This window comes from Astyanax mexicanus, chromosome 1 (genome assembly GCF_023375975.1).
Source record: "Astyanax mexicanus isolate ESR-SI-001 chromosome 1, AstMex3_surface, whole genome shotgun sequence".
Classification (NCBI taxonomy): Eukaryota; Metazoa; Chordata; class Actinopteri; order Characiformes; family Acestrorhamphidae; genus Astyanax; species Astyanax mexicanus.
The window spans coordinates 21,512,369-21,538,110 of NC_064408.1; the positions used below are offsets into that span (position 1 = coordinate 21,512,369).

General features: G+C 38.9%; 1 protein-coding gene across 1 annotated transcript; it reads left to right on the forward strand.

Annotated features, from left to right (window-relative positions):
* Positions 1 to 3,511: 3,511 nt before the first annotated feature.
* Positions 3,512 to 25,742, forward strand: im:7154036 (fermitin family homolog 3). The gene is made up of 15 exons (XM_007253971.4): positions 3,512 to 3,810; positions 6,195 to 6,319; positions 6,938 to 7,171; positions 9,900 to 10,016; positions 13,626 to 13,794; positions 14,444 to 14,546; positions 15,992 to 16,099; positions 16,350 to 16,478; positions 17,346 to 17,392; positions 18,040 to 18,164; positions 18,326 to 18,432; positions 21,893 to 22,108; positions 22,209 to 22,333; positions 23,147 to 23,288; positions 25,163 to 25,742. Exons 2-15 carry the CDS (start codon positions 6,196 to 6,198, stop codon positions 25,340 to 25,342), a joined length of 1,926 nt encoding a protein of 641 aa, XP_007254033.1. The 5' UTR covers positions 3,512 to 3,810; position 6,195; the 3' UTR covers positions 25,343 to 25,742.

Below are 25,742 nucleotides of genomic sequence, written 5' to 3' on the forward strand. Positions count from 1 at the left end.
ATTTTATACGTTGCATTCAAGTACTGTACTCCTCCCCTACAGCAAGAATAAAGATTAATGGTAGCCTCTCTAATACTATAATGTTACAACGGGGATGTAGACAGGGTTGCCCTGCTAGCCCTAGCCTCTTTAATATCTTTATCGAGCCTTTGGCGCAAGCCATACGCCAAGAGAAAAGTATAAAAGGTATATTAGTGGGAGGAGAGGAGTATAAAATAAGCATGTATGCTGATGATGTGCTGCTTACAATAATGGACCCAGAGTCAGGGTTGCCTCTGTTGCTGAATATGATGAAAACATACGGGATGTACTCAGGCTACGTCCTTAACATTCATAAAACACAGGTTTTAACATTTAACTTTACCCCCCCTCAAGAATTTGGTCCAAATTTAAATTTTAATTGGCATCTTTCCCATATCAAATATTTAGGAGTATATATACCCAAAGATCTGTCGCAGTTATTTGATCTTAACTACAACCACATTACCAAGAAAATTTGCAATGACTTAAATAGATGGGACCTGCTTCCTTTAGGTTTCGGTGACCGAGTTAGAACCATTAAAATGAACATCCTGCCTAGATTGTTATATCTTTTTTTGTCTCTCCCGGTAGAAATACCTCTGAACCAATTCAGAAATTGGAATAAGTATATTTCCCGATTCATTTGGGGGAAAAAAAGACCAAGAGTTAAACTTAGTACCCTTCATTTGCCAAGGGAGAGTGGAGGCATGGCCCTCCCATCTCTTAGGGATTACTATATCTCAGCCCAACTGAGACCACTTGTGTGTTGGTGTAACCCATCTTATGAAGCCAAATGGAAAACAATGGAGCTATCCTTGAAAGACATGCCCATACAGTCACTATTAGGTTTGGTAGGCAGGGAAAAGGACTTACTACAGACGGCAAACCAATGGGTGAATCTCTCATTGAAAGTGTGGAGAGAGGTGGTTAAACATTTCCAACTCCAAAAAGAAATTAAACTACTAAGGTGGCCAGCCTATGATACTGATTTTATGCCAGCATTACTAGACCATAGATATAAGCAATGGACTGGCTCCGGTATTACTGCATTATGTAAAATAGTAAAAGACTGGGAACTAAATAGTTTTGCCTCTTTATGTAAGTCACATGGGTTGAGTAGTCAAGATTTCTATAGGTATTTACAGCTCCGCAATTACTTTCATAAAAAGATAAAGGGTCCACATTTTAGTGAACTGCCAATTGTAATCCAGGTATTCATTAATGCTTATAACTCTGGAAATATGAAAAGCCTTATAAGCAAGTTATACAATGGCATCATAATATTGAAAAAGGATTCAACTGACTATGTAAAACATCGTTGGGAAAAGGAGCTGAAAATTGAAATAACTGAGGATATGTGGCTGACAGCCTGGAAAATACAGTCAACCACTACATGTTCACTGGATTGGAGAGATTTCTGTTGGAAGAACTTAATTAGGTTTTTCATCACTCCTAAACAGAAATCTAAACAGCTTGGCACTCAATTACAGTGTTGGAGGAACTGTGGAACAATCTTGGCTGATCATGCACACATTTTTTGGTCTTGCCCCTTCATTCAGTCTTTTTGGAAGGACGTGGCTGCGATTGTCGCAAGAATTCTGGGATTTGGCATTAACACAACTTTCACATGCATGTATCTCTGTATCTTTCCAGATGGTCTGAGTAATGATGACATGTATCTCCTAAAGATTCTATTAGCCGCAAGCAAGAAGGCCGTTACCAAATGCTGGCTTAAAAAAAAAGCTCCTACAGTTGGTACTTTTATCTCCATTGTTAAACAAATGCACCTTCTAGAACAGATGACCTTTTCAATAAGACTCCAGAAAGAACTGGGAGAAAAAAGATGGGGTAAATGGAGAGTTTATTTAACCAAACTGAAAGATAGCCCATATTGACTTTTGATTTAAAGTAAGTATATGGAATTGTCAAACCCAGCTATTCTGTGACCTCGTGTCTTTTTTTTTTTTTTTTTTTCCCTCCCCCTTTTCCCTTTTAGCTTTGTCACTCACCTTGTTATTTGTTCCATTTTTTGAACACTGTGTTAGGTTGTTTTGTATCTCAAAATTGTGAATAAATAAAGAGTATAAAAAAAAAAAAAATAAGTATGCTGTGCTGAAACACTTGATATTGTTTTGAGATGAGAAAATTCGTCATATTTTCAGTATAAATATTATTAAATATTTATAAACTCTGATTTTGCTCAATTGCTCCATAGGAACCCATTTATTTATTTTGGACTCGCTTCCTCTGGTGGTCAGACAAACCTTTAAAGGGTAACTAACCCCCTTGATTTTAGCTGACTCCACCCCAGGACAGTTTTGAAAAAGGCTAAAAAATGGGAGTGGTAGTTTGGGTGGGGCACTGGGTGATGTATGGGTTTAGGGGTGGGGCAAGTGGGATTCACTTCCTCTGGTGGTCAGACAAACCTTTAAAGGGTAACTAACCCACTTGATTTTAGCTGACTCCACCCTTAGGACAGTTTTGAAAAAGGCTAAAAAACGGGAGTGGTAGTTTGGGCGGGGCACTGGGTGATGTATGGGTTTAGGGTCGGGGCAGGTGGGACTCACTTCCTCTGGTGGTCAGACAAACCCTTAAAGGGTAACTAAACCCCCCTGAGTTTAGCTGACGCCACCCTCAGGACAGTTTTGAAAAAGGCTAAAAAATGGGAGAGTGGTAGTTTGGGCGGGGCACTGGGTGATGTATGGGTTTAGGGGCGGGGCAGGTGGGAGAGCTAATTGGCTGAGCTGCAGCAGCAGTGTGCCTCTGATAGCAGTGAGATGATTGGACATTAGCAGGAGAGTGGTATCAGTGATTAATTGATTTGCATAATGTGATGTACAAAAATACACGGACACATCATCCTCGCCTATAGCACAGTTGAACCTGAGAGGGCGCTGCAGAGGCGGACATTACCACATTAAAAGCGTTTTTTAAAGGTTACGAATGGTTTATAAAATTCGAAAGCAGGACTGGTATGTTTCATTACTTTAAAGAAACATTTCAGCTATTTAATGGAAATACTGGTCAATTCAGCTATTCAATGAAAATAAAAATATGTCTCAGGGTTCAGTGGCTCTTTAAGTGGACAGTAGTGACAGTAGAGCAGTATTTAGTGCAAGCAGTACAAAATTTCAATGTGCTTGGAAGTCATTCAAGTAATTAAAATGTATAAAATGTAGTGGGCCACACAGTGAATACATTTATTTTGTAATTACATGCATTGTCCAACAGAGGACACCATGTCCTCATTGTAAAATTGGAAGTATTTTATTTCATCTTCTTCACTACATGCAGTTATTGACAGTAGCTCAGACAATACCTGTATTAACCCTCTGTCATGTTATATTATTTACAAATGTTAAATCCCACCAGTAATACATGGCAGTGAAATAAATATCAAGGCAGCCCTGGTTGTTTGCATTGTGGGTTTGATGTGTGCTTTTGCATTTATCTAGCATGGTGAGAAATCAGGCATTGGGCCCTACTCTATTTTTATTTGTTGTTTGTTTGTTCCAGTTCTGATCATAGAGCAAAACAGGATGCGTCTCAGTAAGAGGAAAAGAAAGCTGTTGTGTGCAAAGGGCTGTCAAAGCGCTTAAGAAATAAGCTAAAAAAAAAAGAAGGAACAGTCTCTTCACAGGCCAAGCGAAACAAGCGAAGGGGGTGAAACATACAGAGAGAAAGACTGACTAGAGGAAGTTAGCGGAGTCACTGGCTGTCGAAGAGAGAGAGGCACAGACTCAGGGCGTAGTCTGTTCAACAAGAATTTTGACTACCACAATATACAAGGTAAGAAAAGAGAGTGTGTTAAAAAGAAAAAGGGGGGAGAGGCTGTTTTGTGTTTCTGACTTTGTGTTTGTGTGTTTTTGTGTGTTGCTTATAGTCATGCAGAGCGGGAAACTAGGGTTAGAGTTAGGCCTCAGTCTCAGCAGCCTCATGGACGTGGCCTGCTCCCTCGGTTGACTTAGCTGTTATGTAGCTGAGCTGGTAGATCTGAGGACCTAGGGGTGATGCTAGTGTGAATGTGTGAAATACACACGTGATTTTTATGGTAAAGTTAGTTTGAAATGTAGAAAATGTTTTTTAGGCAACCATTTAAGTGTAAAATGTGTCTCACATGATGTCTGAAATGATTTTGTCATGCTGCTAATGAATCTTTCAGTACCCTTTCAGTAACCTAAAGCTATTTTACCATTTTGTTAAAAGTTATACTCATAACTGGAGTTGTCATATGGAAAAAAAGTGATTCTTACAAAAAAAGAAAAGAAAAAAATGAAGGGATTTGCATATGTTTCCCTCTACACTGCATAATATCATTAAGCTATTAAAGAATCAGGGTGTGAAAGGCAAGGGCACTGCATCATGGAACTTTCTTTAACAATAGCTTAGAACCACATGGGCAAGGAATTACTTTGGTCAACTTTTATCAATCACTACAATACAGGATTACATTCATAAATGCCACTGAAAGGAGGAATCTGGAAGAAAATGGAAATTAACTTGGGGTGTAGTGAAAACAAGTTATAACAAATACAAACTTTGGTCAAATAGCCCACCTTCATTCTCCCCCAGTGTTCCAAAATACAGCGCTTTTAGCTGATGCTCACTTTTTACAATGCTGGTGATAGGGACATTAGGTTGCCCATGCAAAGAAATCACTATTTTTACACCATTAACAAGTTCAAAGAAGCTCCACACTTCATTGGTAGCATGTTGAAGGCCCTGACATTTAAAACAAGACACTAAGAGTTTTAAAGCGTACAGGTAATTCATTATACAAGACAAGTACAAGTACCTTGAGGTAGTTGATACCAATCCCCCTATCGTTACAATTGTAAGCCTGTTGGGAACTTCAGCTACAAGCTCTGAATTTCAGAATGCTGGGTATGAATGGAGGTGGGCTATTCAACAAAAGTTTGTACTCATTATCGTGTTTCACTACAACTACAAGTCCAACCTAAGTCCATTTCACACCAGAGTTCTCTTTTAAAACTTTACCATGCACAACCGAAGTCTTATGTTAACCATGCCCAGAAGCAGTGTAGAATTTTCTGGGCTCTGAGGCATCTGGGATGGGTGGGGTATAGTGGTCAGACAAATCAATATTCCAGAGCTTTTTTTTTTTTTTTGGCAAAAAACAGACTCCAAAGCAGAAAAGGACAATCCAGACTGTTATCATGCAGTCCTGACCTGATTTCCCTAATATCCCAACATTTTTTATTCAGGGTTGTAGTTATTCAAATACTCATTGACAAAAATAATAATGTTCACGAATTGCTGCTAAACATGGCATGCAGTTTTGTGTTGAACATATATGTTACTGATTAAAGATGTGGTCTGATCAGACACTGTGTCAAGAGAGCATTAAAAATGCTTCCTCTGCTGGCCTATAGAAAGGCTCTCAGGAGCTAATTTTGGGTAGTGTACTTCTTGGTGAGACATTGCTGACATTTTACCTAGTTGACGCACTTTAAAAATGGGTTCATCATAGATGCAGTTAATAGATGCAGAATGATGGTTTCGATCAACACAGCCTGTCATTTACACCAATTGTCGATTAATGCTATTTCAATGTGATTTTAACTGTACATTTTTTCCATGAATTCATCCTTTCACTTTAATATTGCACCTACATACATCTCTGGAAAAAAAATAAGAGACCACTTCAGTTTCTGAGTCAGTTTCTCTGATTTTCTATTTATAGTAATACGTTTGTGTTAAATGAACATTGTTATTTTATTCTATAAACTACAAAAAATATGCAGAGCTTTCAGACCTAAAATAATGCAAAGAAAACAAGTTTGTGGCATTTTGGTATGTTCTCCTCCACCAGTCTTACACTGCTTTTGGATAACTTTATGCCACACCTGGTGCAAAAATTCAAGCAGTTCATTTTGGTTTGATGGCTTGTGATCATCCATCTCCCTCTTGATTATATTCTAGATGTTTTCAGTTTGGTAAAATCAAAGAAACTGAGATTCCAACATAAATAGGTCAAGATGGTGAGAAAACGAAAAAAAATAGAGAGAGAATAAGACAATAATATTGTTAAAAAGGGAATTTCTTTAGAAGAAAAGGCGTCAAGATACAGTAGATTCATCTGCCACCCATTGAGAACAGTTTAATGTAAAAGTATCTTCTGTCCTTTACTCACTCTCTCTCTCTCTCTTCAGCATGGCAGTGTGGGACCTGTCTGTCAATGTAGAAGAACTGGGGGAAGAGGCTCCACCCCTTAAAATCAGCGTCACCTCTGACCTTCACATCGGAGGAGTGATTCTCAAAATCGTGGAAAAGACAGGTAAGAGCTCATATCAGTTGTGACCTGCATGCAAATAAAACAAATTACTGTATTGCACACACATTAAACATTATGCCAAGTGGGTGGGCCAAGCGCTGCCACTATGTTCATGGGATTGCCGGTTCGAATCCTGTTCATGTAGCTTGCCATCAGCTACCAGAGCCCTGAGAGAGCACAAATCGCCTTGCTCTCTCTGGGTGGGTAGATGGCCCTGTTTCCCCTCATCACTCCAAAGAATGATGTTGATCAGCACAAGGCATCTGTAAGCTGATGTATCAGAACTGAGTCTCTGCACTTTCCTCCGAGCACACTGTGATGCTACTCGGCAATACTACATCAGCAGCAGTTTGAAAAGAGGCGGTGGCTGACTTCACATGTATCGGAGGAGGCATGTGCTAGTCTTCACCCTCCTTCTGTTGGGGCAATACTAGTGAAAGAGGAAGTCCTAATGAGTGGGTTGGGTAATTAGTCATGTAAATTGGGGAGAAAATGGGAAAAGTTACTATCATTAGTGGTTTGACGATAGTATTTTAATGTAATAAATGTTAATAAATATATATTAATGAAGTTATAACCAGTTGTAATAGCATGTGCCTGTTGTTCCTTGCTGTGCTGCAGAGATTAAGAAGGACTGGTCTGATCACGCTCTGTGGTGGGAGCAGAAGCAGCAGTGGCTCCTGAAGCCGGCGTGGACGCTGGATAAATGTGGGATTCATGCAGACGCTCGTCTCTACCTCACCCCCCAGCACAAGCCCCTGCGGCTGGTCCTGCCCAACCTGCTCACCCTCAGGCTTCGAGTCTGCTTCTCTAGCCCCGTGTTCCGCACAGTCATCGGCATCTGCAAGCTCCTTAGTGAGTACAACCCCATTTAAAATGCCATTGAACCTGTAGTTGTTTTTCAAATGTAACTTTTATTTGGATTTTTGAATGTCAGAATCATCCTTCCGTGTTTAATCTGGACCTCTGGACTTGTTAGGTCCTAATCCAAAATAGATACCGTTAGAAAGCTACCATGAACCACGGTCTGGACCAAAAGAGGATCAACTGAACCATGCTACCATCACCCCTAGCAGTGATACAGGCTGACAGATCAGAGATATGTGCAGGACATCCTGTGGCCACATGTGCTGCTTCTCATGACAAGGCTTTCAACTGGCATTTTTTTTAGCAGGATAATGCTTAGCCTCACACAGCACACCACATAAAACGTAAAATCTTAAATCTTAAGTAAAATGATCTCATTTCAAGGCAAATAAATGTCACTTTTTTCACTAATATGAAGTTTTATCTTACTAAGCATTGTAAGTGTGAGATTATCTTGCTTATTTTAGAATAATTATCTTAATCAGACATTTAGACAATTAGACATTTCACCTTATTTTAGGTCATTTTTGCTCAAAATAAGAATAAAACGTAAGTGGTCAGGTTATTCTAATTCTTTTTTTTTATTTTTTTTTTTTTTCAAAATTTATGATATAAAATAATTGATTTTTAGCTTGATGTAAGTCTTACTTCACTTATTGTTTTGAGACCTTGCTATTTATTTAAAGCTCACCTTCCGTCGTTTTTTAAAATGTCTAGTTGTGGTCTCTAGTATGAATGAATGACATGTGAGCCGTTTTTGTAAAAAAAAAAGTGCTCAGGTGTCTCTGTATAGCTCTTTTTTAATGGACTGTTTTAGGGGTGTGTCCAAAATGACCGGATTCCAGCTTTGCTCATGAATATTCATACATGCAAACAGCATGCAAATATCTCTCCTCTGATTGGCTAGGAGCACTGCGACGCCCCTCCGCCGCTCTGCCGCTCACTGCCTCCCACCTCCTAACTGATGAGCGGTGATGTTGCGTCGCTTCAGCTCCGCCTCTGGGAGTTTCTCGAGCCAAGGTGGGCTGGTCTGTGAGTTTCTGCCTACGTAGGCAGAAAGATAATTCAAAATTCACCCGTTTTTCGGAGGGGGGGAGGGGGGATTTCTTTGCTTAGCTCCTGCAGACGATGGGGGCTGCAAAACAGTTTAATGTGCAGGTGTACACATTCAACTCGGAGAGACCTACTGTATTCCACAAAAAACAGGAAAAATCGGATTTTCGCGGAAGGTGAGCTTTAAACAAAATCTTACTAAGAAAAAAATCTTACTCCTTTGGCACATATGTCTCAATTGACCTATATGTTGTATAGTTTTTGCCAATATTTTGTTTTGCAGTGTTGCAGTGTAAGGTTTTTCCAGGATTGTCTCTGCCAGATTGCAACACTTTCTTGGCTTTCCTAGTTTCTAAGGCAGACATTTGTCACAATAACATGAATGTATTTTTTTTATTTTAAGTATTTGATTGATAATTATGCATATTCAAGACATATTAAAACCATCTCTGTACACTGGGATGGTTGTAACAGTGGAGTGACTATATTTAAATAAATTTTGCAAACTGTACATATTTCAGAAAAACACTTAAATACATGATTTCAGTAGTTGACACATTGGAGTTTATAATATAGCAAATCAGATATTCCAATGTAAATGGCTTTTGATTTATTGGAAAAATCTAAAAGCGTCATAATCGTCCCTGATCTCCCCTATATAGCAGCACTCTGACAAACAGCACTTCCAGAATCCTGGAGAGAAGAAGGAAAGAGTGTGAAAATACTGCTGACACTGAAAAAAAAACCTTAATGTTAAAGGAAAAACTGCAGTATGACTTATGAGTCAAAGTGATGCATCTTGGTCTTGCTGGTCAGGACATTTGAGCAGTTTGTTCATGTTGATTATGTTGGTCGACCAACTTGGTCACACTGGTTGTCCGGACTGGCCATGCTTGTAGACCAGCTAAACCATCAAACTTAAACAAAGACACAACCTGTGCTGCCAAGATTAACCAGTTTAGAGTAATGTTGAGTAATGCTGCCTTCACAGACAGTATATTCAGAGGAAGGTACCCAGTCATGTCTCTGAATCACATGTTTGTAGAAAATGCTGCTAGCTGAGGTTCCCTTTTGCTGGATATTTTAGGAAGGCATCACAAATTTGCTACTTTACATTTCCTATAAATGTGTGTGTCAGTGCTGACAGTTTGGAGAGCAAAAAATATACACCACAGCACATATTTGTAGAAAGGAACAAATGTATTTCTGATAACTTTTTTGAGCAGAAAAGGAACAATTTAGCATTTCCAGCTTCTCCTAATTAACTTAATGGTATTTTTTGTGAATTAATGCTTAAATTTTGGTTCTAAAAACTAATGTTTACTCAGCTGAATGTTGAAAGTTAGCCATAAACTTCCGGTATCTTGGTAATGCTGTGACATACAGCTAAGCATAACGTTTTATCACCACAATAGCTTCAAAGGCACATCTAAGGCTTATGAGACAGCAAGGTCATTAAGGTATCCCTATATATAAGTTAAAGTTATATATATAAGTTAAATATATATATATATATATATATATATATATATATATATATATATATATATATATATATATGGGTAATCCATGGGTCACTTTGGACAGAAGCTATACAATTTAAAGATCAAGGGGCATTTTTAATTTCATGCTGGGAACTTCCCCTGATTACTCTCTTTCTCAGATATCCGTCACCCAGAAGAGCTCTCACTTCTTAGACCAGTAGAAGAAAAGAAGAAAAAGAAGCAGAAGGGCGACGAGGAGGAGGTGTATGACATCACTTCTGCACCCCTACCTACAGGTACACTCTTTTCTATAAAGGGCAAGTTGGGAGGTTTCTGTTGAGTAATTTTGACCACAATCCCACCACCACTCATATACTGTTTGATCCAGACACCTCTGATAAATAGTGAATTCTAGAGAATAGAAAGTGTTAGTTTAACACCTACAATAAAAAAGTACTCCATTTCAAATTATAATAGGTAACACTCAAAATGTGTTGATGGTAAAGCTACTCTATAAACAGTATCAAACCTTCAGACACAGAAAATCAAATAAAAAAAAAGAAAAGAAAAAGCAAAGATCATATACAGTATAGACAAACACAAGGTAATGCTCAGTTTGCAACAGATAAAGTTGGCAATAATTTGCAAAGTGAGACATACACTGAACAGGTATACACAAACAGGTCTGATTGGAAGTGTTAACATAACACCTATAGCAGGGGTCGGCAACTAGGTTTGACCAGATATTTTCCAAGTCATCAAGTGGCGGTGGGTCACAAAAAAAATAGTTTTGGAAAATGAAGTGTAATGGGATGGAGTGCTACAGACTAGTAGTTCTCCAGCCCAGAGGGTTGTTGAACCCAATTGCAGTTGATCTTAAATCAGATAAGCACAATAAGAAAGGAAAAAACAAAACACACCACTCCTCACATTGGATCGAACTTTTGTCGTCAGGGTCGCGGTCCAACACACTACCGCTGCCCTGGTTAGTGAATTAGGACACTGCTGACTATAAAAGCCCTTATAAGGAGATAAGGAGCCCAAGAACGGGCAGAAAAACGAGAACGGGTGGAAACTAAAGTCACGATGAGCACGACAGAGAGACGGGGAGGAATGTAAATAAAAGCTCCCCAGAGAAGCATTTTTTTTTATTATTGTCCCGACCCCTGACCTACAGAGTTTAGTTTTATTACATACATACATATAAGATTTAGTAAGATCAAAAAGTAATATTGTTAAAGTTAGATAGTGTTAAAATTAAACTCTTGTCTAAACAGTGTTCAAAATTAACACAGAAATTTGGAACAATATTTAACACTGGTTTATTCACTCAGTAATACACGTTTAATGTGGCCAAATGGCTCTCAAAACAGGTGCATAATACAAAACAAAAGACCCAAAGCAAGAATAATCCACCCATATTAAACCCCGCTCTTATTTACCAGTCCATGTACCTCAGCCATGGTGACCACAAACCAACTTAGACAGCCACTGGCCACATATATTACAACCGCTTCAAAAACCCACATTTTACGTGAGTAGCGTGGTCGATCCCATGAGCCTCAGTGGGTAACTCAGACTCGCGTCCCTACGCTATTCTTTAAAGCATGGAATCTACCTTACACAGAGAAATCAATATTGGACAATAAATATAGATATAATGATCCAAAGCAAAGCATAGTGGTGCACATTTAATGTCTTGTAGAGTACAGTATTCACTGCAGGTGTGCAACATTTTACTTTTTTCACCTCCTCATTGTTATAGCTGGGTTTAAATCTATATATATTAACACCCAATTTATTTCTATGTACTATTTTAACTAGGGTAGCAGTTTAACTGCGCACACACCATCAGTACAATCTAAGCTCAGCCAATGGAAAGATTTGGTCTCGTGTAGCTGTACTAGAGCCTAAGGCGCCCATTGTGCCCAATATCAACCATTTGGTAAAGCCATATGAAGCCCACTGGCGTTCTGTTATCCAGAACTAATCATCCAACATGTGTATTGAGTACTTGACCTAACTAATGCTCTTGTGACTGAGTGCAATCAGATCCTCACAGCAATGACCCAACATTTATTGTAAATCTTTCTCAGAAGAGTAGAGGCTGTTCTAGACTGCCTCAAAGTCGACACAAACCCCAATGTTAATACCCACAATTTCAGAAGAACCATTAGACAAGCTGGTGGTGTCTGCAACATTTCGGACATTCTGTTGTGCAGGCGGAGCTCATAAATTGGTTAAGTTTATCTAAAACCCCCCACCTCTACGGTTTGCATCTGTAGATGCAGGTCTGTAGGTGTCATCATGTTGTAGGTGTGTATCTTTGATCCGTTTCTGACCACACAGACGCTTTCGCCTGGATATTTTTGGCGTTCTAACTGTTCTCAGCTCAGCACCGACACAAAGCATGCTCTAAATCTAGTAAAGCTGCTGATACATTCACACCAACACAACACACATTGCTATGCTGCTATAATATCAGTGTCACAATGTGTTCACAATTGTTGGCCTGCGCAAACATTCTCAACACTGCAGTCAGAGCTTGTCTGCATGGACGGAAATGCTTAGTGCTCTACGTTCTTGTACTCTACTCTATTACAGCTCTGGAAAAAATAAGAAACCACTTAAAAATTATGTGTTTCTTTGATTTTACCAAATTGACAACCTCTGAAATATAATCAAGAGCAAGATGGATGATCACAAGTCATCAAACCAAACTGCTTGAATTTTAGCACCAGGAGTGGCATAAAGTTATCCAAAAGCAGTGTGTAAGACTGGTGGAGGAGAACATGCCAAGATGCATGAAAACTGTGAATAAAAACCAAATACTGATTTATAAACTCTTAAAACTTTATAAATATGAGCGTGTTTGCATTATTTAAGGTATTTTTTGCTATTTCAGCCATTTCTCATTTTCTGCAAGTAAATGCTCTAAATGACAAGAAGTGTTGTCTGTAGTTTTTAGAATAAAACAACAATGTTCATTTTATTCAAACATATACCTATACATACCAAAATCAGAGAAACTGATTCAGAAACTGAAGTGGTCTCTTATTTTTTCCAGAGCTCTATCTTTATACTTATTGTAATATGTAATGTTTTCTACTAAACTAAAGCAAACCCATTATTCTGCATCATTATTTCACAGTCAATTAAATACTGCTTATCTAGTTGTAGCTCTGACATACAACATTAACATCACAAGTAACAAGTAACATGAAAAAAAAAAACTACTATTAAAAAAGTATATATGAAAAGGAAATTTGCATGTTTTATAAACTGTATTTTGCTGTGTGCATTGATGCTTTACATTGTTGTAATGTTTGAATGAGGAATGTATCAGAAATTGGAGGATGTGAAATCGTGAATTAGATTCAGTGAAAAGAAGTGAGTGAGTAACAATGGTGCACATGGGTTACAAAAGCAAGCCAACCAACACAGACCTGAACAAAACCAAACCAGAAACCAAGCACAAGCCATAACCATAAAGGAAACAACCAGACTGAAAATAACAAAGAGGAAATCCAAAAAAGAGAAAGCAAAAGACACAGCAAAGGTCATCCACAAGATATACAGACACGAGAGAACGTTCAGTATGCAACGATGTTGGCAATACTTTGCAAAGCGAGGCATGATTGGAACCAGGTGAACTGAAAAAATGGGAAATGTCTCTGGATTGGTTGAAGGTGTTGGTGTGACATGAAAAGAAGGTTTATTATGGAAAGGCAAAAGGAAAAAAAAAAAAAAAAAAGTGAGGTGAAAAGTGTATCAGTTCGGTGCAATTTCCTCTAAAGAGCATGATTTTGTTCCGACAGTGACACTTCTGCTTAAGTGAATGTTGAATGTGTTTTTCATTAAATACTGTGTTCATACAATTACAAATTTCATATGTCTGGTTCCAGGTTCTATCATCAAGCTGGCCAATGGCATGCCTGCATTCTTCGCTGAGTCACCTGAGATGGAGTCTGTGTACAAGATGCTGTCAGTCAGCCAGCCAGCCCCGCCCCCTGAGACCATTACTAAAATGTACCGGCCGACCAGCAAGGTGGACAAAGCACAAGTAAACGGCAGGTTAGCAAAAGCTTAAGCTTTTTAGAGCAAAATTAGTATATTTTATCACTTTTCTATGTCACAATAAATTGTATGCATTTGTGTTCTGATACTAGTGCATCTCAAAAAAAAAAAAAAAGTCATATACTTTGTTTCAGTAATTCAGTACAAAAAGTGAAACTCGTATATTATACAGATGTGAAAATCAGTGTCTTATATCAGAGTATTATATAGACCAATTGGTACTTCTGGCAGTGTGGGCAGTGTGTCAAGTCCTGCTGGAAAATGAAATCCGCATCTCCATAAAAGTTGTCAGCAGAGGGAAGCATGAAGTGCTGTAAGATTTTCTGTGAAAATACTGTACTGACTTTGGACTTTATATAAAACAGTGGATCAACACCAGCAGATGACATGACTCTCCAAACCATCACTGATTATGGAAACTTCACACTAGACCTCAAGCAGCTTGGACACTGTGTCTCTCTACTCTTCCTCCAGACTCTGCTCCTTTGATTTCCAAATTAAATGCAAAATTTACTGATTATCAGTGATGGTTTGGAGTAACTTTTCAAAGATATTCTATTTTTTGAGATGTACTAGCATTTTGCTGAGCCTCTTAAAAAATGTTATTAATGACTGTTCTGTGCTTATGTTGTTCCTCTGTCCTCAGATGGCTCGACTCCTCCCGTTCTCTTCTGCAGCAGGGAGTGAAAGAAGGCGATAAACTAATTTTGCGCTTCAAATACTACAGCTTCCACGACCTCGCACCTCAGGTAATTTGACAAAGAAAGCCTTCTGCATTTTAAAGAGCTTTTATCATGCAGGAATACATTTGTTTAGCTTTTTTTTAAACGAAAGAGCTTGGCAATTCAAATTTTTTCATGAAAAGTTCTCATCTGCCTACATATAAAATATATACTGCAATACAACACATTTTAACATCTTGTTTTTTTGTGATGTCATATTTGGCCTCAAGCTAATTAGCCCCAGACTGTCACACTGAAGCAAAGAGGCCACTTTTTTAAAGACAAACAATACAGGGCTGCCTGATTAGAGGTTAGATGAGAGGTTATTTACAAATATCAGTTTTAATAGGCACTGTAACAATATTAACCCTGATACACACAAGGGGCCCATTGTTATAGTACACCAGATTAACAGTCTATTTTCGCGCCTTGTGCCATTTAATTATGCCAATGTGCGTGGTAGTCTGGAAGTGATGCGTTTTCAGGTATATATGTGGCATATTGCTATCTTGGTGGCAGAAAATACAGGTGCTCCGCTGACTGATTTGAACCCTGGCCGCAGTCAACTGTCAGACATTCATATCTTAGTTACACCGGGGTGCATAGCGTGCGCGTACACTCGTTACACTCATGCATGGATGTAAAACAGCTCACAAACCCAACTTTTACATCAACAAAAAACAGAATACACATTAAAATAACAGCAATAACATGCTGTTTCTGTAAATAATGCAGACTTGCACACTTTCATAGTTTAAACGGTCAGTTTCCTCTGCTGAAAAGTGCAAAAGCGATTTAAGCATTCAGCCTTGCGGCTTCCTGTAGCTCTCCTATTGGTTGTTATCATTGTTCATGTCACAATTTGCGTGAGCCAAGTCTCAAGACTTATGATAATACTAAACACGATTGTTTTTATCTGAAAGAGGACAAGAAAAAGACTGACTTAAACCTTCAATCTTAACCACCTTACACTGAAACGATCGAGATGACGCGACCGCAACTTGACTCTAGCAAGACTCTCATGATTTTATCCTGACTCTGGAAATTTGTCCACAACAGTGAAATCACTTAAAAATCTTTTGGTGTAAGGTCGGCATTAATTATAGAATAGGAATCTATGAAGCTGGTAAACACGAACCTATTGGAACTATGCTCAGTTCCAGGCGTGGGCTTGAAGAGTGCATTCCCTAGGCCACAGACAAAAGCAATTCCAAGAAAAGCACACAGAAGAGTATTTTTCAGTACCTTTGATTTTGGAAGAAACAATGTAAATGTCCTTTATTTTGATTGGCTTTCCTGTATTGTGAGCTGATGGTAAAACATGGTCATGCAAAAATTCAAAGTAGGGGTGGGCCTTTGTAATGATGCAATTTTACACCACAGCTAAGAAAAAAAAAAACAGTTATTTTTTCTCTCTTGAGTTTGTTCTGTATATAGTGCTCCTAATTCTGTATCTGTATCTGTGTGTGCAGTTTGATGCTGTGCGTTTGACCCAGTTATATGAGCAGGCCAAATGGGCCATCCTGCTAGAGGAGATCGACTGCACAGAAGAGGAGATGATGCTCTTCGCTGCCCTGCAGGTAAATACAGTACTATGCAAACGGTCATCCAGCATTACTGCAGTATGCATGTTGAAAAATTTAGGCATCCAAAAACATTTCTCCATATAATATATATATCCTAAATCTTGACATAGATCTATGCCATTAACTTCATCTGTGGGTAGTCATAATGTTTTGGCTCATTGGTATACAATATAAGAATACCTACAGCTTCCAGTGATTTCAGTTTAGTATGTAATTATAATGAAATACCCAAACATTCTTCTAGTACCACATCGGAAAGGTCTCCACAACAGAGCAACTGGTGGCTTCCTGTCCAGCCATGGACGACCTGGACTCCGCCCTGCAGTGTCTGGAGGTCAAGATGGAGGCAGAGACCAGTGCTGAGGAGATGCTGGTGTGTATAAATAAATACACTGAGTTTATACTGTGATTTTACACACTGAGCAAAGCAATGCAGTTACAGCTGTAAGCAGTGGTAGAAAAAAGTATCAAGAATTAAATATTGATGTAATTCATTAATTATTCTTCTAAAGTAGTGTAGACTGTGACTTAACACACTGTAAAATTAAGTTTATATAGTTTAATGAGTTAATTGTAAGTTACTTGCATAAAATCTTGCCTATTTTAGTCACATGTTTAACATTTTTGAAAAATATACTTTAAGCACTATATTTACAGTGGTAAATATATAGCTAATTGTGTACTTGTTAACCCCTGAAAATATGTCTTTATTATGATTATTATTTTATTCTTTTTTGTCATTTGAAATTCTTAAGTTTTATTTATGTTTCTTTTTTATTTAGTATTTAATTTGTAGTATTTAGTTTGTTGTTTACAATCTTGTTTTAAAGACATATTAAACATTTCCATTTAATTAACACTTGACTCTTGATATTTTTACTTATTCTATTTTAAATGTTTAGTCTGTGGTTTTATTTGTGTTATTTTGACTAAATACTTTATTTTTAATTGTTTTCTTACTAATGAAATAATAATTTGTTATTTTTTATACTATATTGTTTATTGTTTTATTTGTTTATTAACCTATACTAATTTTAGGTGCTTAAACATATATATTTTTCTCTTGTAATCCCTTTCTACTGTCAATACTTGGCTACATTGCAAATAAAGGTTTAGCAAAGGTAGGGGTGTGCATGTGTAACACTTACTCAATTGTTCAGGTGCCTATGTGCAGGTGTTTGGCACAAAAGTAGGTCAGTTTTAACGTTTGTCATTTAATGTTCTTGTATTTTTGCTGCAGGAAACAATGACAGCGCCAGAGCTGCATGACTATCTGAAGCTTTTCAGGTACTGTACTAGAAGATGCACACTCATACACACACACACACACACACACACACACACTGATGACTGTATTTCAGCATGGACAGTGCAATGTCTAAGGCCTCTAATGTCTAGTTGCAGTACCTACCCTTCTCTTTTTTTCCTGCCGTATCATAACAAGTTGGTGTTACAGTTAGAAATTAAGTAATTGACAGACTTGGCTGAAGCAAAACGTCTCAAGTTCTTTCAGTAGTATTTGTGTGCAGTGGCAGCAAGTGCTCTCCCAAAAGGATAATTTGATGAAAATGTTAATTGTTTCGTAATAAAAATCTTAAGCTGTACTTTTCTTGTTACTGGACAAACTGGAAATCCAGTGGAAAAATCTGCTTAATGCTGTAAACTAAATGAAGATGGTCAGAGATGCTTGTTCTGGAATAAGAGGGCAGGTCTATTGAATGGATAGGCGTTCTTGGCTCTGCCTCTTGTCTCAATTGCACAGAATCTGGTTGCCAATTTGACAACGTGGTGGACAATTTTTGGTCTTCATTTCTATAAATAGAAGGTGTCCATGCTATATACAGTCTTTGACACACACACTCACAAAGTCTAAGGTATATAATAAATGGAGTGCACTTGTTGCAGTCTGTGAAACCATACTCATATCTCCACAGGCCAAAAAAACAAACACTGAAGAAATACAAGCAGTTCTGGTTCACCTTCAAGGACACGTCCATTTCCTACTATAAGAGTAAAGAAGAAAGCTGCAAGGAGCCCATACAGCAGATGAACCTCAAAGGTATGGTTGTACAGTAAATGTTAATGTAGGTATTTAAACCCAAACATCATAAAACAGAACACACACAATCCCAGACACTCATTTAGTAACAATATTGAACCAAGACTTACCGTAAACTGTATGTGCATGTGCCCGTGCTTATTTCATGGCTTTATCCTCAGGCTGTGAGGTGGCTCCTGATGTGAGTGTGGCTGCCCAGAAGTTTTGTATCCGGCTGCTGATTCCTGAACCTGAGGGCATGAACGAGGTCTACCTGCGCTGTGACAATGTGAGTGCCATTATGAAAGTCAAGGCCTCTTAACTTGCTGTTAAAATACTGACTGACTTCAGCTGGCAGCTTTTTGTGCCTATATAAAAATGGTTTGTTTGACTGTAGGGCTGCAACCAATGACTTATTTTAGTAGGTGACAATTCTTTTTTTGTCATGCCCTCCATTTGTACTTCCTACTGGTGAGAACAGCTACATATTTAGGATCCAAGACCAATTTTGCAGTATATTTTGATAGTTTGATGTACCTATATTCCTATATTGAACTAAAATTACAAAGTATATTACAGGAAACATTCACAAAGACTGGATGTTATTTTCGGGGAATTATAGGATACTTTATGTATAATACATATTTTTTACTTTTTTGTCCTACTTTTTCCCCAAGGAGATACCTCCCTGACATGATTGTTTGTCTAAGAGAATAAAGCTTTTTTATTAAAGTCTGTAGTTATTATAACCTATAACTTAATTTTAAAGGAGTGGACAGAGTACAGTAACTTCTTAACACTTAGCAGCCAGCTAACGTTGGTTTAACTAATGTTAGTGAGAACTAACTAATGTTAGTGAGAACTTAGCAGCTCTCTGCAGTTATTTATCTCACCACGGGTAATATAGAAATCAGTGTTTAAACTGTACAGAACTAGTAAAGACTGACTGTAGAGTATTGTGGAATTAAATGTGTGTGTTTGTGGTTAATGGACACAGTGCTGCTATTACACTGTATGTGCGTCTCTACTGCTCTCTCTCCTGCTCTTTCACACACTGCAAGTCCCACCCTGACTAAAACATCATTGGTCAACTAATCTTTCTTTCACTATTTGTGTGTGTGTCTTCCTCTCCTGTCCTTTTCTCTCTGGTCTTTGCTTTCTCCTTCTCTCTTTCTCTCTCTCTCTCTCTCTCTCTCTCTCTCTCTCTCTCTTCATCACACATTAACAACGCGTCGACAATAAAATTCTGCATCTACAATTTTTTATAGTCGACGTTGCCGATTACGCTGACTAACCGTTGCAGGCCTTTTTGACAGTACTAACAATTTTGATTGACCAACACACAGTACAATGGGAGGGTCCAAAATGCTCAGTACAGGTCTGTAAAGGGTGTAGTGACCTTTTAAACAAAACGAACTAAAATAACCTAAGCCACCACAATTAGAAGAAGAGCTGGTGATAGCAGCTTTGACTCGCTGTAACGGGTATTATAAAAAAGTTCATACCTTTAAAACGTTGGATATACCAATCCATTTATTGGTCTTACATCAGCAGTACATATTGCAGCAGTAGTTCCAGCGTTCAAGATCTTTAAATGTCCCGCTTTACACACACCAATAGTATTCACCCTGTGTTTAAGGGTGTACTCACACTAGGCCCGTTTTGGTTGAATCGTGCCGGAGCACGGTTCGGCCCCCTCCCCACTCCCCCGCAGGCCTGCACTCACACTGCGCTAAACGATCCGTGCCCGAGCACGCTTTCGTCAACAGGTGACTTTTGTTTTGAAGAACAGTATGCGTGCGCAAAACAATGGAGTTCAGGATTGTACTGTTGTTTTTGTTTCTCTGGAGTCGTTTTGGGCGTGCAAATACGCAACTGAACCAGAGATTCATTGATTGTGCAACACAACGATTTACTGCTAATCGTGCTGCACGTGTAAGAAGGTTTTTACACAAGCAGCAGACGTCCAGGGAGAAATTTGCAGCTTTACTCGCGGACTACAATTCACGTTTATCAGTAAGGTAAGAGACGTACTTGCTATATACATAAATAGTGACCAAAGGAGCGAAACATAAAACTCAAGTAATAATAAAATGTGTTTGTTGTTTAGGACTTGTAGATAGTAGTCCTAATTTATTATGGGTAACACTAACCATTATGGTGCTCTTTAGAACCCTTTTCAAAAATATTATATGCAGAATTGTGTATAAAACGTCCTCCGTTTACAGTAGCGTCGCATCACTGACGTCATCTTGATCCGTGCCCGGGCACGGTTTGCGCTCACACTGCATCTGTACCGGAGCGATCACACTAGCCAAACGAACCGTGCTTTGGGAGGTAACCGTGCCCGGGCACGGTTCGGATTGCCTAGTGTGAGTACACCCTTAAATACTGTTGACTTCCTCCCCAAGCTCTTTCCCCAACTCTACCATACATTAACCTATAAACCTTGGCAGCGCCCCCAAGTGGAAAGTGTCAAAATGAACAAATATTTTAAAGAAACATAAATAGCTCCAACAAAGGGGATTGCCTCAGAGGAAAAGTGAGAGGAAACTATTCAGGAACAACACAAGAACCACCAAGGCACAGTCTTGCTATTAAGGTTAAGGAAACAGGAGCTTTAGTGTCGGACTCATTCAACTCGTTCTGATATGCCCTGTTTTATTCTTGTTATTCTTATCAAAACTTGCTTTCCAGATTATTCAAATGAAATTCGAAGTTTGTGGGAATTATGAACCAATGATGCTCACATTAGGCAACCCAAAGAGCTAAAGAACAATGCAGTGATCTGTGGGATATGTGTGGGGCCTCCCTGCATTCAACGGCATCAATGTCATTTGTCTGTTTGCTTCTACAATTCTTGCCAGATGTTGCTGGACACAATCAATACCACCCATTATACTGTCCACTGTGGGTAGTAAAGCCTTGTCACATTCTGTTACAGTGGCGTGCACAGATATTTTGGGGGGCAAGTGCTCAGGGGGGACAAAAGGGCACTTTTTAGCGCACGTAGAACACTTAATTATAAAAGAACATTATTTATCATTGATTTCGGCTAGAGCGGCTAGTTTATCTGGTGACCAGTTGGCTAAAGATGCTTAGTAGTTTGGTGCTGAATGAGACATTTTACTGCACAATAAATAATTTCACGTTGGGCTAAGAGGGCAAACGGTATTTTACTTGATGTGTGTATTGCCTGGCTGGTGGGACACGGGGGGAGAAGAAGCCTATCTGTTGCTGTGCGTGCTGTGCTGAAGACTCGCTGAACTGAACTGCTGCTGCAGCGCATCTAGTGTACCTTGCACGCGACCAAGCGTGACAGAGGAAGAGAGAGGTCGGGTGTGTGCAAGCTGATTTCAGGGCATTCTGTTTTCACTCGTTTTTATTCGCTCAGGTTTTCAAAAGATCATTTCAAACCGGCCTCAGTAAAATCTTAATAATAATAATATTTAAAAAAAAAAAAAAAAAAAAACGAAGTTTCAAAAGGGCACTTTGGTTGATAAAGGGCAGAGTTGGTCTATGTCTACGTCTGCACGCCTCTGTTCTGTTATAACTTTGGAGAAAATGGAATGTCTCATCTGCCACCCACTATTAGTCCTTGTTCAGACCTGCTGGCCAGTGTCTTCACTCACAAGATAACACCTCACAACATATGCTTACATGCCACTGAATGGAACCCAGTTAAGGCCGCTTTGCTTATCATACAAGAATATATTAAGGCCATTTTTCTCTTCTGTAAATCTGTGCAGGAGCAGCAGTACAGCAAATGGATGGCTGCAAGCCGCCTGGCCTCTAAAGGAAAGACCCTGGCTGATGCCTCTTACTCCAGCGAGGTCCAGAGTATTCAGTCCTTCCTGGCCATGCAGAAAACCACTCCAGGCAATAAGACAGTCCAAAGTGATGAGAGCATCAACACACACAGCCTCGTCTCCCCTCGCTACCAGAAGAAGTACAAGCCCAAACAGGTAACAGCAATACCTCATGTTAATCAATATATATGATTTATTTTATATCTGATAGGGTTTGAACACGGTCGCTTAATTACTCTCTTTCATTCTCCCCCAGCTGACCCCTCGCATTCTAGAGGCCCACCAGAATGTGGCACAGCTTTCGCTAACAGAGGCCATCCTGAAGTTCCTCCAGATATGGCAAGCTCTGCCTGACTTTGGCCTTTCCTATTTTGTTGTGAGGTAAGTTCACTTCAGAGCTTATGATGTCCACACTTTTCAATATAGCCTTTAGCACACAGATTTGGCCAATATTGCTAAAACACACCTGAGACTATGACTGTTTAGACGGGTTTAGACTTTGGGTTATTTGGTGTGTGGTCCTGTTCTCGCTGTCATTAGAATTTCAAGTCTCGAGTTTAAAACCCTCCACAAAATGTAGCTCTTTTCAAGCCCAATTCTTACCAGAATGTCAACCAGACATTCTATTAAAGATCTACAATTAGTTAATTACGCAACTCATCAACAAGTCTTGGTGCAAAAACATCTATAAGACATTAGAGCAATACAAATCGTGGTACTTTTACTTGCAAAAAGTAAAAAGTAGTCAAATACTATCGTACTTTTGCTCAAGTAGAGGACTTCTGCTTTTACTGGAGTAATATTTTACCTTTAGTCAAGTACATGATTCTTGGGTACCTCATTTGCCACTGTACTTGAAAGTTGGTGGTCTTGGTCCCGTCTCAAATGAATTCTGGAGTGGTTCGTTTTTGGTAAAACCACGATTTAACCTTGATTTAATCCACAGTGACACCTTTTTTGGTGCACTTGATTTTTTCCCCCTGTGGGAAAAGAAACCAAACCAAGAGGATATCTTTAACTGATTTGAACCAGAGTAAACTAACTAAAGATGTGAAAACACCCTAAAAACTAAAGACAGTTCAAGTTTAAATACTCTGTACAATTTATTTCATACTGCTTTATAAGAAAACTCATTAACCTATGTACATTTTAAGTATATTAACATTCATTGTCTCTCTCTCTCTTTGTAACCAGATTTAAAGGATGCCGTAAGGATGAGGTGCTGGGCATTGCCAACAACCGCTTAATCCGCATTGACCTGAGTGTAGAAGATGTTGTGAAGACATGGAGGTACAACACAATGAGACAGTGGAACGTCAACTGGGACATTAAACAGGTGTGTTGCTTATGCCTGGCTGTAAATCAGCCATTTTGATCTGGACAAATGGAAGCTTACTTCATAAGACCTGAAACATACTTAAGGCAGGTTCTTGTCATGCTTGTGCTGTTTTTGAGTATGTGCAGTACCATGATTGGCCACCATCTATAAAGAGACCTGGAACGCCAGACCTAATAGAGACAATTAGGGCTCCTCTCCTTTGATGACCCTTAATTAGGGTTGCAACGGTATGAGATTTTCACGGTATGATAACCGTCTCAGAAAATACCGCGGTATCACGGTTATCACGGTATCACAGTTTGTTACATATATTATTAAACTGACCCTTAAAGAAATTACAACAAAGGTTTTTTGTTCAATTAACTATTTATTGTAGAAACCTGGAACAATAATATAGATAATGTCTCCTTAAAAAAAATAAGCTGTACACCATTAGGTAAAGGAAACCAGGTTTTCCCACTACTCTTAAGGGCATTAAGGGTGTATATAAAAAAAAAAAAATATATATATATATATATATATATATATATATATATATATATATATATATATACACACACACACACATACACACACACACGTGTCACACATTACATGTGCTCTAAAAAGTAAAGATCCTGTATTTAAAATATTCAGTACAATTATTTAAGTTTAAATTATTATATCTGATAAACTGAGCCTGGGTCAGTGTCTGATCAACAACTATTGTAAACGTCCATTTTACTGCCGAGTTGGTATATAACCAGATACTGCAGAAAGAGGGGATTTATTTCTGACATGATCCTCACAATAGAGATTTCTATTTTAAGGCTTTCACAGCGAGTCTGGTTTTAACATATGAAAAACAGGCACGTCAGAATTTAAAAATGAACGCATGTAAATGAATGGCGTCTTTCACATCCAGTCCGGCCAGGACCTTTACACGGACACACGTGAATCCATCGTAGCACGCACTTCACGCCTGTACCCACGTGCCCAAATTTCGGATAACTCAGCGCTTTTGGGTTGTGCACGACTACAAAGAGGTTTTATTTAGGTTCAGATTAAAATGATAAACTAAACACATACTTTGCGCTGCACAGCGGGGTGTTGTTCTCAGAGATGGGAGAACAGGTTTGACGTATGTCCACCTTTAGCTGTGACTTTACGGCCACATTGATTATAAATCGGATAACCATCCTCGGGTGCGTTCGGCGGGTCTCTGAAATAGTCCCACACTGCTGATTTTAGTTTAGCCTTTTTTTAGGCGGACGGAGATTTGTTTAGTCTGATGCACTTTCTGCTGTTCTCACCGCTGTGTGCTGAGCAGCTGAAGCGGAGCAGAGTTGCGCATGCGCGGGTGAGTTTCTCCGCTGGCTTGCCTTTTACCGGTAATAAGCAAACACACACGGTATGATAACCGTGCATTTTAATACCATGGTATACCGTGAAACCGGTTACCGCTGCAACCCTACCCTTAATAACATTCATTTTGACTTGAAGCTATGCAAGCTGGGTTTTGCGCATAGTTGCATTTAGAAATGTGTCAAAATACAAGTGTGAGCCACACTCTGAGCAACACTATAGCAACAGCCAAGCTGTCTGGTACTGCTGGTGTGATTTTGACGATAAGATTTGTCCTCTTTGTCCACCCTGATTACTGAGTGTTTAAACCCCCGCAGTAACGTAAGAATGCATAGTGAGTTTCCACAGCAGGACCATGCGTTTGCAGAGCAGTGACTGGGTCTTTGCATTACTACCTTTTGAGAAGTATGTTTCAGGCCTTAGAATCTTGAAAAATAAATCTCAGTTTTGTAATTTTGATCTTTTTCTGCAGTGTAGATTTCTATAAGTCTTTGGTACTTTGAGTAAACCTATTCTTTGCTTTCCAGGTTGCCATTGAGTTCAATGGAAACGTGAACATTGCCTTCAGCTGCGTGACAGCGGACTGTAAGATCGTGCACGAGTACATCGGCGGCTACATCTTCATGTCCACCCGGAGCCGCGAGCAAAACGACACACTGAACGAGGAGCTCTTCCACAAACTGACAGGAGGCCACGAGGCTCTCTAAGAGAAGCTCTGGATGAGACAGAAAGATTACTACCAACACAAAAATGGAGAGAGACTTGAGAAACATCAGAAAGAACTTTTTTCTGGCTTGGAAAAAGTCTCAGCCTGCCCCTGAAGGAATTTATGATCAACATTTTCAAGAGACAATAAACAATTTAGATTTTTTAAATAACAGCTAAGAAAATGAAACAGCTACATGTCAAAAATGTTGATATGCTTTACTGCAGCCCTTATAACCCAACACTATTGATTATCCACTGGATAGTCATGAGTTTTTTGGAGTAATGTGGACTAAACTGTTTCAGCTGCGTCATTACTTTTTAGAGCAAACATGAAGGTGTTGTCAGCATGCAAACATTAATAAAACCATGAAGCACTGGGTTAAGGGCCAGTGTCAAGTT